This window comes from Sardina pilchardus, chromosome 24 (assembly GCF_963854185.1).
Source record: "Sardina pilchardus chromosome 24, fSarPil1.1, whole genome shotgun sequence".
NCBI classification, from domain to species: domain Eukaryota; kingdom Metazoa; phylum Chordata; class Actinopteri; order Clupeiformes; family Clupeidae; genus Sardina; species Sardina pilchardus.
The window spans coordinates 1,012,018-1,024,769 of NC_085017.1; the positions used below are offsets into that span (position 1 = coordinate 1,012,018).

A 12,752-nucleotide genomic window follows, 5' to 3' on the forward strand; every position below is an offset into this window, starting at 1 on the left:
AGGCAAATCATCAAACCACAAGCAGCACTATGTATAGACACTGTGTAGTGTGTGTGTATAACAATACGGACATTTATATTGTAGATTTTAAGATACACTAAGCCAAATCTTTATGCACTTTGTGTACTGTTTCAAATCCATTGTGAGATATAGTGAATAAATACATAATCCCTTATAATGCATAGTATTTTGCCTTTATCTCCTTCATTTACACATGTGGTTGTGATGCATCAATCTTTTTGAAAGTCATTATTAATTATTATATGATATTATTGAGTAGTTGAATCGTGATATAGTCGTTATCATGGCCACTGTATATGACTATATCAATGTGAGTTACTGAGTGATCCCCTGCTCTAATACACAGTACTGGACATCTTTCCATCTCCAAGGTGTGTGTGTGTGTGTGTGTGTGTGTGTGTGTGTGTGTGTGTGTGTGTGTGTGTGTGTGTGTGTGTGTGTGTGTGTGTGTGTGTGTGTGTGTGTGTGTGGTTATGGTGGCTTGAAAAGACCAACAACTTTCCTTTACTCCTAATATTATTATGTCATGTCACTCAAACTGCAAACTCATTCAAAGTTAGTACAGTTTTAAGTTAAAAATTTTTAAGGCAGGAATAAATCAGTAAGGGGCGTAGCAGAGCACACGTGTGTACTTCATGTGTCAACAACCACCCTGGCAACTCTGAAGTTAACGTGGTCAAAATCCTGTACTTATACATCCATTAAACGTATCCATAATATGCTACTGCTGTCTGAGAGCCAAGAGTAGGAAGTGCATTTTTAACCAGGCACACTGCTCCTTTTCTAAAAAGGGCTCAGCTGATGATTAATTGCTACATGCTATCTGACAGCACAGAGATCGAGGAAGTTAGGGGGCATATTTGCGTAAGGACCACGCCTGTGGCAAAAGCACCAGTCCCACTGTTTTCTGAATCAACATCAGAATTGAGTGCACAATTGTTATCACCGTTAAACGGCATATGAACGATATAAAAACACGATCCCAACCATTGAAACCATACAATGCGTTAAAACGAGCCTATACAGACAATTTGATTGTGTTAGTCGGTTTTTCAAAATGCAATCACATGATTATACTACCTAATCATGATGGCGTGTTTGCGGTGTCTCATAACTCAGGATGGTGGGTTAGTCTGCTCCGTGGAGTACAAAATCATTGCCGTTGTCTGGCTTACATTCCTGACTTTATTTGTAACAGATGTTACGCTGAGATGGGGTTCAGACTGCAACAATGTTGCAGACTGTTTTCTGCGGCACAAGCACAATGTAGCACTGTCAAAGCTACGAGACTGACTCATTTCGCTCGCAATAAGCCTGATCCAGCTTTAACTGACCGTTTTTAACACAACCCGCTCTTGAGTGCAGGTATAGCTACGATGACACCGATCATGTGCACTTGGCGGGCAACGGTAACAGCTTATTCAGATAACTGGGCATGATGCTCTGTCATCCATTGATAACGACGGGACAGGCGAGCAAAGGATTCTGCCGATGATAGCTAATTTCCATGCATTGTTCTAGAAACGGGATGGAATAAAACCCGAAATGCGGGACGCTATGACTTCCGTCCTGTTGGCTTAATAGGTTTGCATTTCCTTTGAGCTCAGCTCAGCTGTTTAGCGAGAAGGGCTCTAAACGTCATAAATGAATGAATGGAAATTGCTACGGCACGACACAGCTCTGGCAACAAAATTGCTACTTACTGTATCGAGCAACTGAGATACTGTTCTCATGGTATTGGGTGTGTCGTTGCGCGTAATCCCTATTGGTTTTAAAACCATTTGGCTATGACGCTTGGTCGAAAGTGTTACATATATTTCAAGGTATTAGATTAGTTTGGTCTTACCTCCCTGGAAGCCGTAACAGTGGTGTAATATAATTTGATGCCCATGATCACAACTCTTAATATCCCTTTGTGTGTCTCTCAGTGCCCAGCTCTCTTGCCGTACAGTCGTCTCTTCCCCTCTACAGCTTAGCCTACCCGCTATTCGTTGCGTATTTTAAAGGGACCGCTACCACTTACCCATTCAAAGTTTGAACCGCAAAGCAGTTCCCCACTTCACGGGACTGTAAGTGAACAAGTGTTGTGAACACTTGACTGCCTACGCATTTGTGGAAATAGAAAACGATCTTTAAAGTTTCATTCACTTCTTTGGATTTCTCAGGGTAGGCCTATTATGTGTTTCATTTTTGAGACTCGGTCAACAACTTGGGAGGGAGGGAGTTAATGTCTAAAAGACCAACAAAAGAGACCTTTTTTTCTTCAGGGCCCCTGTTGACATTACGGAGTAAATTCTTTGGGATCACAATGCGAAGTAGGCCTAGTTAGACTATCTAGACCTGATCTTTACAACCTTCTAACGAGAACGAGAATTTGTCCCTCTGTGCACTAGACTTTGGCCTAATGTACACATAGGCTGTCAAACAGATAGGCTACCCTGCATTCAACTTTTTAAGAACTAGGCTACACAGCATTGAAGAAACAAAAGATTTCTCTTCTTTGCAAGCTGGGCAGAGAGAGAGGGATGTGGAACAAATCCAAGATCTGTCAGATTTCCCTGAATGCAAACTGTGGCAGTGGGAAAACGGCTGTGTTCATGTAAAGAGCTCATCAGACATTGTGAACAGAAAATTAGAAAAGAAAAGACAAACAAAATGAAATCTTGAACAAATATTTATTCAAGGTTCAGATGTTATTCAACACATCTCCACATGGGGGCAGTTTAAATCTGTCTACAGGGCTGGTTTTAGCAGTCGCGTGTTTGATTAGAGGAAGTTGCTGTGGTAGTTTCACAAGGAAGTACCAAAGTGATCTAAGTGATCTGTTTTTGAATGAGCTGAACCACTGCTTGGCAAATAGAAATTGCTCCAACACTTAGGAACACTTAGGTCCACATTGGTCCACATTGAAAACTGAACAGATGATGTAACATTTTGCATTCAGACAGAGAGAGAAAGAGAGCTCTTTGCCACATGGAAAGAACTGGTCATCCATTTCCACACACTTTTACTCAACCTGAGTGTCAGGAACTCATGTTTAATGTGGTGTCACCATGGTGATCATTGCTCAATAGCCAACGGGAGTGTATGACTACTAAACCTACGTCACCAAGCTGATGAAGAACACGGTAAGGGGGAGGGGGGAGGGGAGGGGAGGGGAGGGGGGCATACTGAAGGATGATGAGGACAGTAAAAAATTGCAGAGCCCCTGCTAGAAAGAGGGAGATATGATGCCCTGATACAACACTGTCAATTTCCCTTTTAATGCTGCGGGCCAAATGGAACCAACTGGAATGTTAAGGGATTGAATTGTAAACAGAAACATTAACACTGCTGTAGTCATCCCATAATAATAACCTACAATAAGGTGTGATAGGGAGACCGTGCATATAGCCTACACTGCTTGTGGAATCATGACAAAATACAATCAATGCTGAATCAAAGCAATACATGACTACATGACAAAGCAATAACATAATGTCTCTCCAAGGCACTTACAACAATAAACAACACTCGACAACAATAACAAGTATATGCCATCTCAGACTGTAGGTTAGACCTTTAAATTGCAAAATGATGATAACTACATTGATATAAAGTGCATTAGCGAAAAAATACACACAAACTCCTAGATGCTCTATGCAACAAATCACAATCAATGACATTCAGTAAGACTTGACAGTGATAGTGATATTTACTCAGATTTGTTCTAAGGCATAAGGCAGTCTATAAAAATAAATATATAAAAAAAAAGATTTAGGGCCCTGATTAGGGATGGGCCATATTGTATCGTTATGATATGATTGATTATGCGCAGTAAAGTGAACAGCTCACATGTACAGTGAGAACGAGCACAAGTAGCCTAAATGTAGAGATCAAACTGTAGACAAGGAAGAAGACTTCAGTGCTGATGATGGTCAGCATCAAGTTGGACTTTTTTGCATTTGCACAGCCCTCAAGACAAGTCTTGTGGCTGAGAAAACAGACGTGAATAGTACTACTTTAATATTGTCATGTATACTGTTATCGCCAGAATACCATGAAATATCGTTCCAAGTCTATATTGGCTATCCCTAACCCCTGATTGAAATGATGGGGAAAGTCTCAAGTCTTGATGTGTCACACACTTATACGTATATAAATATATTCATTTCTTAAATTTCAACATTTGCCCAGGGCTGGTAATGTTTGGGCCATGTGTTTGACATGATGGACTTAGGACTTAGCCCCATCATTCAAATTAGGGACCATTATCTTTGTCAACTTCCTATAACGATAGAATCTATTATATAAGGCATCTTAATGAATTAGCTGAGTAGTCCAAGTAGGCCATATCAACAATCTTTATATAAAAAAATAGAGAATAACAACGAAAACTACTAGGTCAACACTTAAGACGTGAGATAATTAATATGTGTATCTGTATAAGAATAAAGTGTCTGATCGTCTCTCGTCTCAGTACCAAAAATACAGCTCTCAAATACAATTATGCTTTACAGTAGGCTATTACCAACTATTGGTAGATAATGCATTGATAAAAAGGGCACAAAGTACTAAGGGCGCTATTACACTATTCCAGGTTACAGGCTGGTTTCCAGAATGGTTAGTTGAGAACTGTAGGCTAAATAAAAGGGTTGCGTTGACCCGGCACTTTTGAGAGGCACTACAGTACTCTACAGTATGAAATGTTTTATCTATCATTTGGATTTGTCTCGGCTGTTGAGTAGACGTCTCACTTTCCCAATCATGAAGACGGCTATCCAAGCACATGCAACCAGCGTCAGCACATAGAGCCCAACGAAAAACGCTGCGTCACCGTCTCCATGGAGACGGGTGTAGAGGTTCCGGCGGCCCTGGTAGTCCAGATAAGAGGCCTGGATCTGACTCAGGGTGCAGAACACCAGGAACACATGGAAAACCTGATGGCCCTGTACCAGGAAGTCGCAGCGTCCTGGAAACAGTCGCTCAGGCAACGGGTGCGTAAAGAAGAAGGCACTCGAGATGAAGAAGGCCACTTGGCCACAGTGAAAGATCAACGCAAGGTCATCGCTCGCACTTGCATTTGCATCTCCATGAGGGAACAGCCAGTGGAACATTCTGTGAAACACTGGGCTTGTGTCCCAGCTGTACGCGATCGCCGATGGCACCACCTGCCCAACCTTGCGCACCCAGGGGGGAAAACTATGGTTCTGGTACTTTCCGAAGCAGCAGCCCAAGCAGGAGAGGCAGCAGAGGAGGACCGCGGCGGGCATGAAAATACCACGCACGCGCCTGTGCCAGTCTTCCTCCACCGCATAGTAAAAGTGCACCACCGCGCTGCCATACTGGTACTGGGCCACGCCAACGTAGTCCAGGAAGAAGAACGAGAAGTGGCACAGCTCCGACTTGCCCGCCAGGAGGTGGGCGATGGCACTACACAGCATGTAGCACAAAGACGACGCCAGCAGGATCAGAAGGGGCCAGGAGTGACTGTCCCCCACAAACTCCACCGTCTCCGAGAACTGGGCCACCTTCATGAGCACCAGCAGCGCCCCGAGCAGGTGCGTCCACACGTTGATGGTCTCGTTGTGGCGCTGGAACAGAGACAGGAAGTAGTAGCGCCAGCCCTGGTGGAGAGGGCGGTAGCCTCCGTGGATGTGGCGCTCGCGGAAGAAGGGGGGCACCTCCGTGTCCCGCATCGTGCCCGGCATGGATGGCGCGGCTTCCGTCAGCATCTGAGGAACCTGCCGAAGCTGTTGCAGGTTGATGAACAGCCGACCAATCCTCTCCATGACGATGGTTGCCATGCTCGCCTCTGGGGACCTGTCTCTCTCTCACTCACTCACGTTCTGAGGTAGCTGGGAGGAATATTAATGTAATTAATATTCATTAATGGATTATCTGACAGTCGAAGGAAAATGCATACACAACAATACTCATGATTTTAAACTTAAAGGGACTGCATGGAATGTTCCCTTTAACATGTGACCTGTATTTTGAAATTGAACTTGAACTTGACATGTTAAATGTAGTGCTGCAAAAAGGCCTGAGTGCAGAATTATTTCTCAATACTGCACAGTAATAATGTCCTTACTTTGGTTATGTTTACATTTGTGGTATTTGGCAGCCACTTTTGTTGTTGAAACCTATCAACAAAGCTGATGCATGTATCCATCACAGATCTTAGTCACAAAAAGTACAGGTTTCAGTCTTTAGAAACTCAATAATAAAAAGGTTAAGGGTCCATCTTAAAGCAACAACATTCTAGTCCTGCTATTCCCCCAAGAAAAACTTTCATAATAAACCTATCCACCACCTCCTGAGGTTCTTGCCGCTGCTCTAACCCATCTCCTGCATTCTTACATTTCAAGTATCTGCCAAGATCCTGACATTGGGGCTGTTGCTCTTGCTAGATTTGTTCAAGGGGAGGCAAGCGTTTCTCAGGAAAGAAAATCTATGCAATATTGCAGATTATTAACATGTACAACATTAAGCCACAATATGTTTTTGTAAAGGTGCACTTAGTGGGTCTGGCTAAGCCAGGCTACCATTTAGTAGTTATATATAAAGTTTTAAAATTCAGCTGTAGTTTAGGCTACTTCCTTTACAACCACAATGAGGTTCTAGGAATCTCTAATTTAATCTCTAATTTTCTGTTTACAGGAAAAGAAAGTTGCTTACATTTGAGCACATGGTGTAGCAGTGACTGACGATAGCCTGAGGCCCCTATAACTCCGCATGTGCATGGCCCATGCTTCGTTAACACTGTATTCTACTTTACACTTGTTGACATGATCTATTAAGCTAGTAAATGGATGTAAAATAAACGTGATAGCCTACTTTATTGACTTATTGTTTAAAGGGGACACGCGAGTATTCAACGTGCGATCAAAATCAGTTTTTCACTGTTTCGGACAGTCTCTCTCGGACAGTCTTGCATCGAAGGAAACGGTCATCTTTCATTTAGGTAGACGCCTTCGGTCACTGTATTGACCAACAAGTCAAAATTAGAAATTGTTAGACTGTAAAGTTATGTGCAGTTTGTAGGCTACCGCATAGCCTACTCAAAAGCCTAAAAAGGAACCTGAACGCAAAACACACATCCAACTGTCACCGCAAAAACGACACTCACAAGGATACTTTTATGGAGCAAATACTATAACCTACCTGAGAGCCCAGTCCGTCTTGGTCTACTGGCCTCATTCGACAGTTCCTGCTTTCCTTGCGGTTATCTGCGAGATTGCATTAATATCTCGTTATCTATCCTCATTGACCAACTTGGTCACGCCTTTTCGCTGGCTGACGACAGTTTTGTTTTTTTTAGCAGCCACAATGATTCGATCTGAAATTAGGTAATCCGTGACTTTCTGATTAGTGGCACAGGTTCATATGCGATGCAAATTATACGTTAGTTAGATACACTCAGTTGAACATGTCGAATTGGCAACAGTTTTTTCCAAATCTGGAACAGACGGTGAAAAATGGGAGGGCTGTATGGGCAACACGTTACAGTGCGAAGTGGTGATGTCGACTGAGCAGACCGGCTGTACAGCATGAAATAACACTCAGAGCTGAAATATGTGCGCTTCTCTAAACATTGTGAAGACCGCACCCAGTGTTCGAAGGTGAAACTCCTTAAAGTGAGAAACTAACTTGCATTGCCTTTTTAAGTAGCCTATCTTGCGTTTCCACTAAAAAATGTTACGGAGAAATAGACAAGTGTTAACTTAAGATGTATCCATTATCTCGGACCAGCAAGGTTGATGGAACATGTCGTAGCCTGCATTTACATACCTGCACCAAGACTGTATCTACAGCACAGGCATATTGTAAAACTATTTGCAGTATCCTGAATGGTTTGTCCTACTGACCTTTGTGTTCCAACTGTAGGCTACAGGTCCTTGTCCTGCTAGACAGGGTAGGCTACAACATTAACTCATATTAGATTATTTGTGTTACAACCCTCAAACTAGTTTTTGCTCCACTGGGTGTGCATGTCCTTGGCCTTGGTCAAAGTGATGGCAAAGCATCAACCAGAGTGTAACCACCAAAAGAAGAACAGTACGAATAGATTCCCTTATAGCAAATATGTGTGTATCACACCTAGTTGTGGTTTTCAGTGCTTGCTGTCCTCAATGCCAAATATGGGATATGATAATGATAGGCTATTTATTCACAATGGTTCCCAACCTGGGGTCCGGGGACCCCATTAGGGATTAGATTGTCTGCACAATGTTGCCTGGGCTGATTTGGGCCTGGGTTGTGAGGTTACCAAAATTATATGCGTTCATTAAATGTACAAATCCCAATGACAATAATCCCAATTATTCCATATTTCTAGCCTACCTCTGACCTCTGAATTTGCCTAAGTAACTTTCAGGTCGGGCTAGCATCAGTAATTCATCCCCGGACCCTGATTGTTGAATAAAACAATGTCTTGTGTCTGTATGCGGGTAGGAGGGGACCCTGGCTTGTCTTAAGCCCTTTTCAGACTGAGAAATGGCAAACACAGGCAAAAAGACCTTCAAGGAAAAAGGTTGGGAAACATCGGTTTGAAGGACTACTATTTTTTACAAGTTGTTTGTTTTATGGAACTCTTTCATATATGAAAAAGGATAAAGGACATGTACTTTCAAATTCCGTTGTACAATGACAATAAAGATATTTGAGCAGCAGCGCACCACATTGGGTCTCAGTGCCCATGGGGACCCAGGCTCAATGATACCATATCTACCATGCACATTTCCTTTATGTCTTTAATTTGATATGACAGTGAAGTCAGTGACAGGAAATAAGTGAGAGAGTTAGACGGGGCCACATCTGCCCGTACTCTGAATACAAGAAGGGACACTGAACTACAGTGAATTAGATGCAAAAATAAATCACCCTTGCAAATACAGTATGTCTCCATCTCCTACTTTATCCCCTACTTTTGTGTATGTAAATGAGTATACTGTGTGTTTATATTTGTATGCAGTATATGTGTTTCTGTGTGTGTGTGTGTGTGTGTGTGTGTGTGTGTGTGTGTGTGTGTGATGATTACAATGCCTTGTTTTTGCTTTTTCATTTTTAACTAGGAGGCGCCATACCTCAAATGAGTGTATGCGTGGTGTGTTGGACATGGCCACTGGAGTACAATATCCAAAAATAATTTAAGATCATACTAGGCCATCTACAGGCCGATTGGTGTACAGTCACTGAATGTACACATACAGTATATTAATTAATTTATTATGGCCCCCCACAGAAAACTGTGTCCGGCCTACCCTCCTTTCGGTGGGCGATGGATCAAAGTGAAAAACAATGGTTCCGTGTCATCCTTATGGGGCTGCATGCCTACCAAATTTTGTGGAGCTCTGTCTTTCAGTGTCCCGGGAATTGACAGAAATTCACTGAAGACACTGAAAACAAACCTAACTAAACCTATATGAGCACTGCTTCGCTAGCGCAGCGGTCATAATAAGTGAATAACACGGGGTCGCCAAATAAGATTCCAAAACAATAACATGGGTCAAGTAATATTCTGTCTTTTTGTTACTCTTCAGGGCCGGAATCAGCGCATCCTACATATCATAACTTCAGACATTTCTACAAATGGCCTCCAGAGTAGGTTTATCACAGTGCTGTTGTGTCAATGAAGCAAATTTACTTTATTATTTGTAGACTGACAGTTGCTTTTGGCTCAGATGAAGAAATACTGTTATTAAAGTGGGGACCCCTCATCAACACAAAGGTTTGCTTTGTTATGCCTGTCCATTTACAATACGCTGTAGACTGTTACGCAATGCATTGGCAAACCCCCAGTTGGTTAAGCAATGGAGAAGACAGCGAACCAGCTTTGAAGTCCAGTTTTCACTTGATAGTAAATAGAACTGTAACAACAGAGAGCTTTGCAGAAACCATGTAAAATGTGAAACTGGACAACTGTAAAATTGAACACTATGATGTCCACTGCAAAAGTGGACACCTTGTATCTGAGCTTTTCACAAAATCTTTCAACTCCTGCAACTTTGAGGCAGAGCACAACCCCTAAAAGGTGATAGTATAGCATGTGTTTAAAACATAACTTGAAGGAGCTATGTCTCTAGACAAGCTTTTACAGACACACAGTACAAAGGCCTACCCATACATTGGATCGTTATTTAAATGATGGGTAAGGTGCTATGTCTTTTGCTAATTTAATACCATAAATCAAGATCCTAAGCCAAATATTGGTAGATTGGCATAATGCTCCCACTTGCCACACAATAAGTTTTACTCTGTACAGGAAGCTTGATTGTCTCACGACTTTCCACCTTCCCAGGAACACCGACGTTTAAACTAGGACCCATGGGATTTGCATTTCACACTTGACACTTCTGATCGGACAAATCAATTCAGCTAGTTCTCCTACTTAAACATTCTACAGAATGTATCCATTGATACATGATGTTTGTTTATTGATATTGACGTGAGGAGTATTACAGCCACAAGGGGGTGCTGTGTGTCTATAGAGTTTCCCCCTTATGTCCTCTCTTCTTTTGTAGCTTGTAAATCACATACCGGTAATCAATAACTTAATAATAACAGAAGCTATGTATAAAAGTGAATGTTATTTTGTTGATTTAATAAAGCAATACATATTTTACCTTGTGCAGTTTGGTGCTGCAGTGATTGTAGTCAAATGGACTATTATTACTGCTTATAACATTAGCCCACTACTACCACCATACTACCACCAATAAAAAATAATACACATATTAGTAATAACAGTAATAGTAGAAGTAGTAGTAAGCTAGTAGTTGTAGTGTTAGTAATAGTAGTGGTATTGGACAATCAATAATAATAAAAAAAACAATAGTTGCCATTTCCTAAACCCATCTTCAGTAAGTGCACATCCTGACCTCTTAAGAACAGCAAACCTCATGAGACTTAATCAGTTTTGTTCTTCGTGGTGGCCTCTGTCTTTGGTTACCGTGAGACAGCACTGTTCTCACCGCCAATCTAGCTCAACTATTGATATGTTCCTGTGTTAATGGTAATGCATCATTGGCCGTCAGGAGGGTAAATTAACCTCCAGTGGGTTGAGATTCAGGAAATGGCACACTATATGGGCTATGTAAACTGAGGTCTCGGTATTGTTTGACTTGCCATTTTCTGCGATTGGTGACATCTAGGGGGATCCTCCAGGGAGACGGGTTGTGATGAGAGAGGAGGCCATCAAGGATGCAGTCAGAGAATGAGAGGGCCAAGGGCAGGATGGGAACCCTCAGAGCTAGAACTAGAACTACTTGGATCCTGTCTCCTCATTCCTCTGTAACGTTTCACAACGTCTACTGCTAGATAAACATGGGTGTGAAAGAACTTAACATTTATCCATTTAGGGAATGTTTTCATTTGAAACAACTTATAGCACAACAAAGGAATACATTTTTGTCAGCATATACGCTGCTCAAATCATCCCCATAACCTTGTGGCATCCTAGCAACTTGCTCTTCCAGATAAGCTACAGAGTCAAGAAATAGAATAGAAATCCTAAATGGGCATGAAACAACAGACTGAGATATGTAGCCTATGTGTTTTGTTAATGGTGTGAAACAGCTTTCAAGGTATAAAAAGAATGTGCAAGTGTATGAGATATTCAGAAAAGTATGCGCTTCTGTCTGAACCTCAATTATAGTCTCTATTCTTCTTTTTTTTATCAGAGCTGTCTGTCCTCTCCTCCTTTACACCTGGAAGTCTTAATATATTCAGCTTCAATACGCAGGCCTACATCAAATTTCAAGGTCGACTCAATGTCATCCTTTGTAGAGCCTAACAAAAGAGGCAAATTTAACAACATTGTTGCACTTCAAAGAGCCATTAAACCAAGGTGAGGAAAGAAAAAGGAGACATTTTCACATTTCCAGCCATTTGGTAGACCTCTAACAAAGGCTCCCTCTTGCCCTGAAAGAAACACACACACACACACACACACACACGCACACACACACACACACACACACACACACACACACACACACACACACACACACACACACACGGCTGGCCTGGGAGTAGCAGCATTTCTGCCGTGCATCCTCCAGTCTAATTGGGTTGGATGCTCTGGCCGGCTATTGAAGCAGCTGTGACACTGGCGGCAGCGTTTCGCTGGGAGAATTCCCCTGGCGCCGTAGTGATGAGCTCGTGGTATCTGTGTCACCTCGGCTTCGTTTATCAACGTCTGCCCGCTTCTGCTGAGTAGTTTGTTTTCGCTGTTTGCGCCATATATCACCTGTCACGTATAATGGGGGCCAGTGGGGAGGATGTGCAGCCGCTGTCCCTCTCTCCCACGGGTGCCACCGCCGCTGCCTCCATTTCCTCCTCACCAGGCCCAGATGAATCGCTATAGCAACCCCAGAATCCTCTGCTCATGGAACACAGCATAGAATGCAATCATAAAATTAGAACATAATTCTGTGACTTAAATAACATTAGCCTACATGTAGGCCTATAAGCAGACACTGTCTTAAGTAGAATTGCATGCATGTGGACAAGCCTAACACAGAGAAAGTGAAATGTGAATCTAGGCTGAGAAGGGCTTACTGTAACAGTGCAGTCTTTTCTTCTTGTCATTTTTCTTCTTGTAATCTTATCCATATTTAGCCTACTGTTTCACTGTTACTGTTTCACGCACACAATTTAATTTAGACATGCAGGTTGAGCTGCAGTTGTAAAGTGAGCTCTATTCTAGCTGAAACACGTCTATTAGCCTATATTGTAGCCTATAGAGC

General features: G+C 42.3%; 2 protein-coding genes across 2 annotated transcripts in view; both read right to left on the minus strand.

Annotated features, from left to right (window-relative positions):
* Window positions 1–2,004, minus strand: part of sh3bgrl3 (SH3 domain binding glutamate-rich protein like 3) — a 4,589-nt gene extending 2,585 nt beyond the window's left edge. Inside the window, exon 1 of the mRNA XM_062529666.1 lies at window positions 1,868–2,004. Within this exon, the coding sequence (XP_062385650.1) occupies window positions 1,868–1,912 (45 nt within the window). The 5' untranslated portion in view covers window positions 1,913–2,004. The remainder of the gene's footprint in view (window positions 1–1,867) is intronic.
* Window positions 2,005–2,689: 685 nt separating this feature from the next.
* paqr7a (progestin and adipoQ receptor family member VII, a) lies at window positions 2,690–7,495 on the minus strand. Its single transcript, XM_062529797.1, has 2 exons — window positions 7,168–7,495; window positions 2,690–5,858 (listed from the first exon to the last, which is right to left on the minus strand). The coding sequence occupies exon 2, from the start codon at window positions 5,805–5,807 to the stop codon at window positions 4,719–4,721; it is 1,089 nt and encodes a 362-aa protein (XP_062385781.1). The 5' UTR covers window positions 5,808–5,858; window positions 7,168–7,495; the 3' UTR covers window positions 2,690–4,718.
* Between the last annotated feature and the right edge of the window lie 5,257 nt (window positions 7,496–12,752).

Excerpts from the sequence above, each read along its gene's own strand:
- paqr7a (XM_062529797.1), bottom strand. The coding sequence starts at position 5,807 with ATGGCAACCATCGTCATGGAGAGGATTGGTCGGCTGTTCATCAACCTG.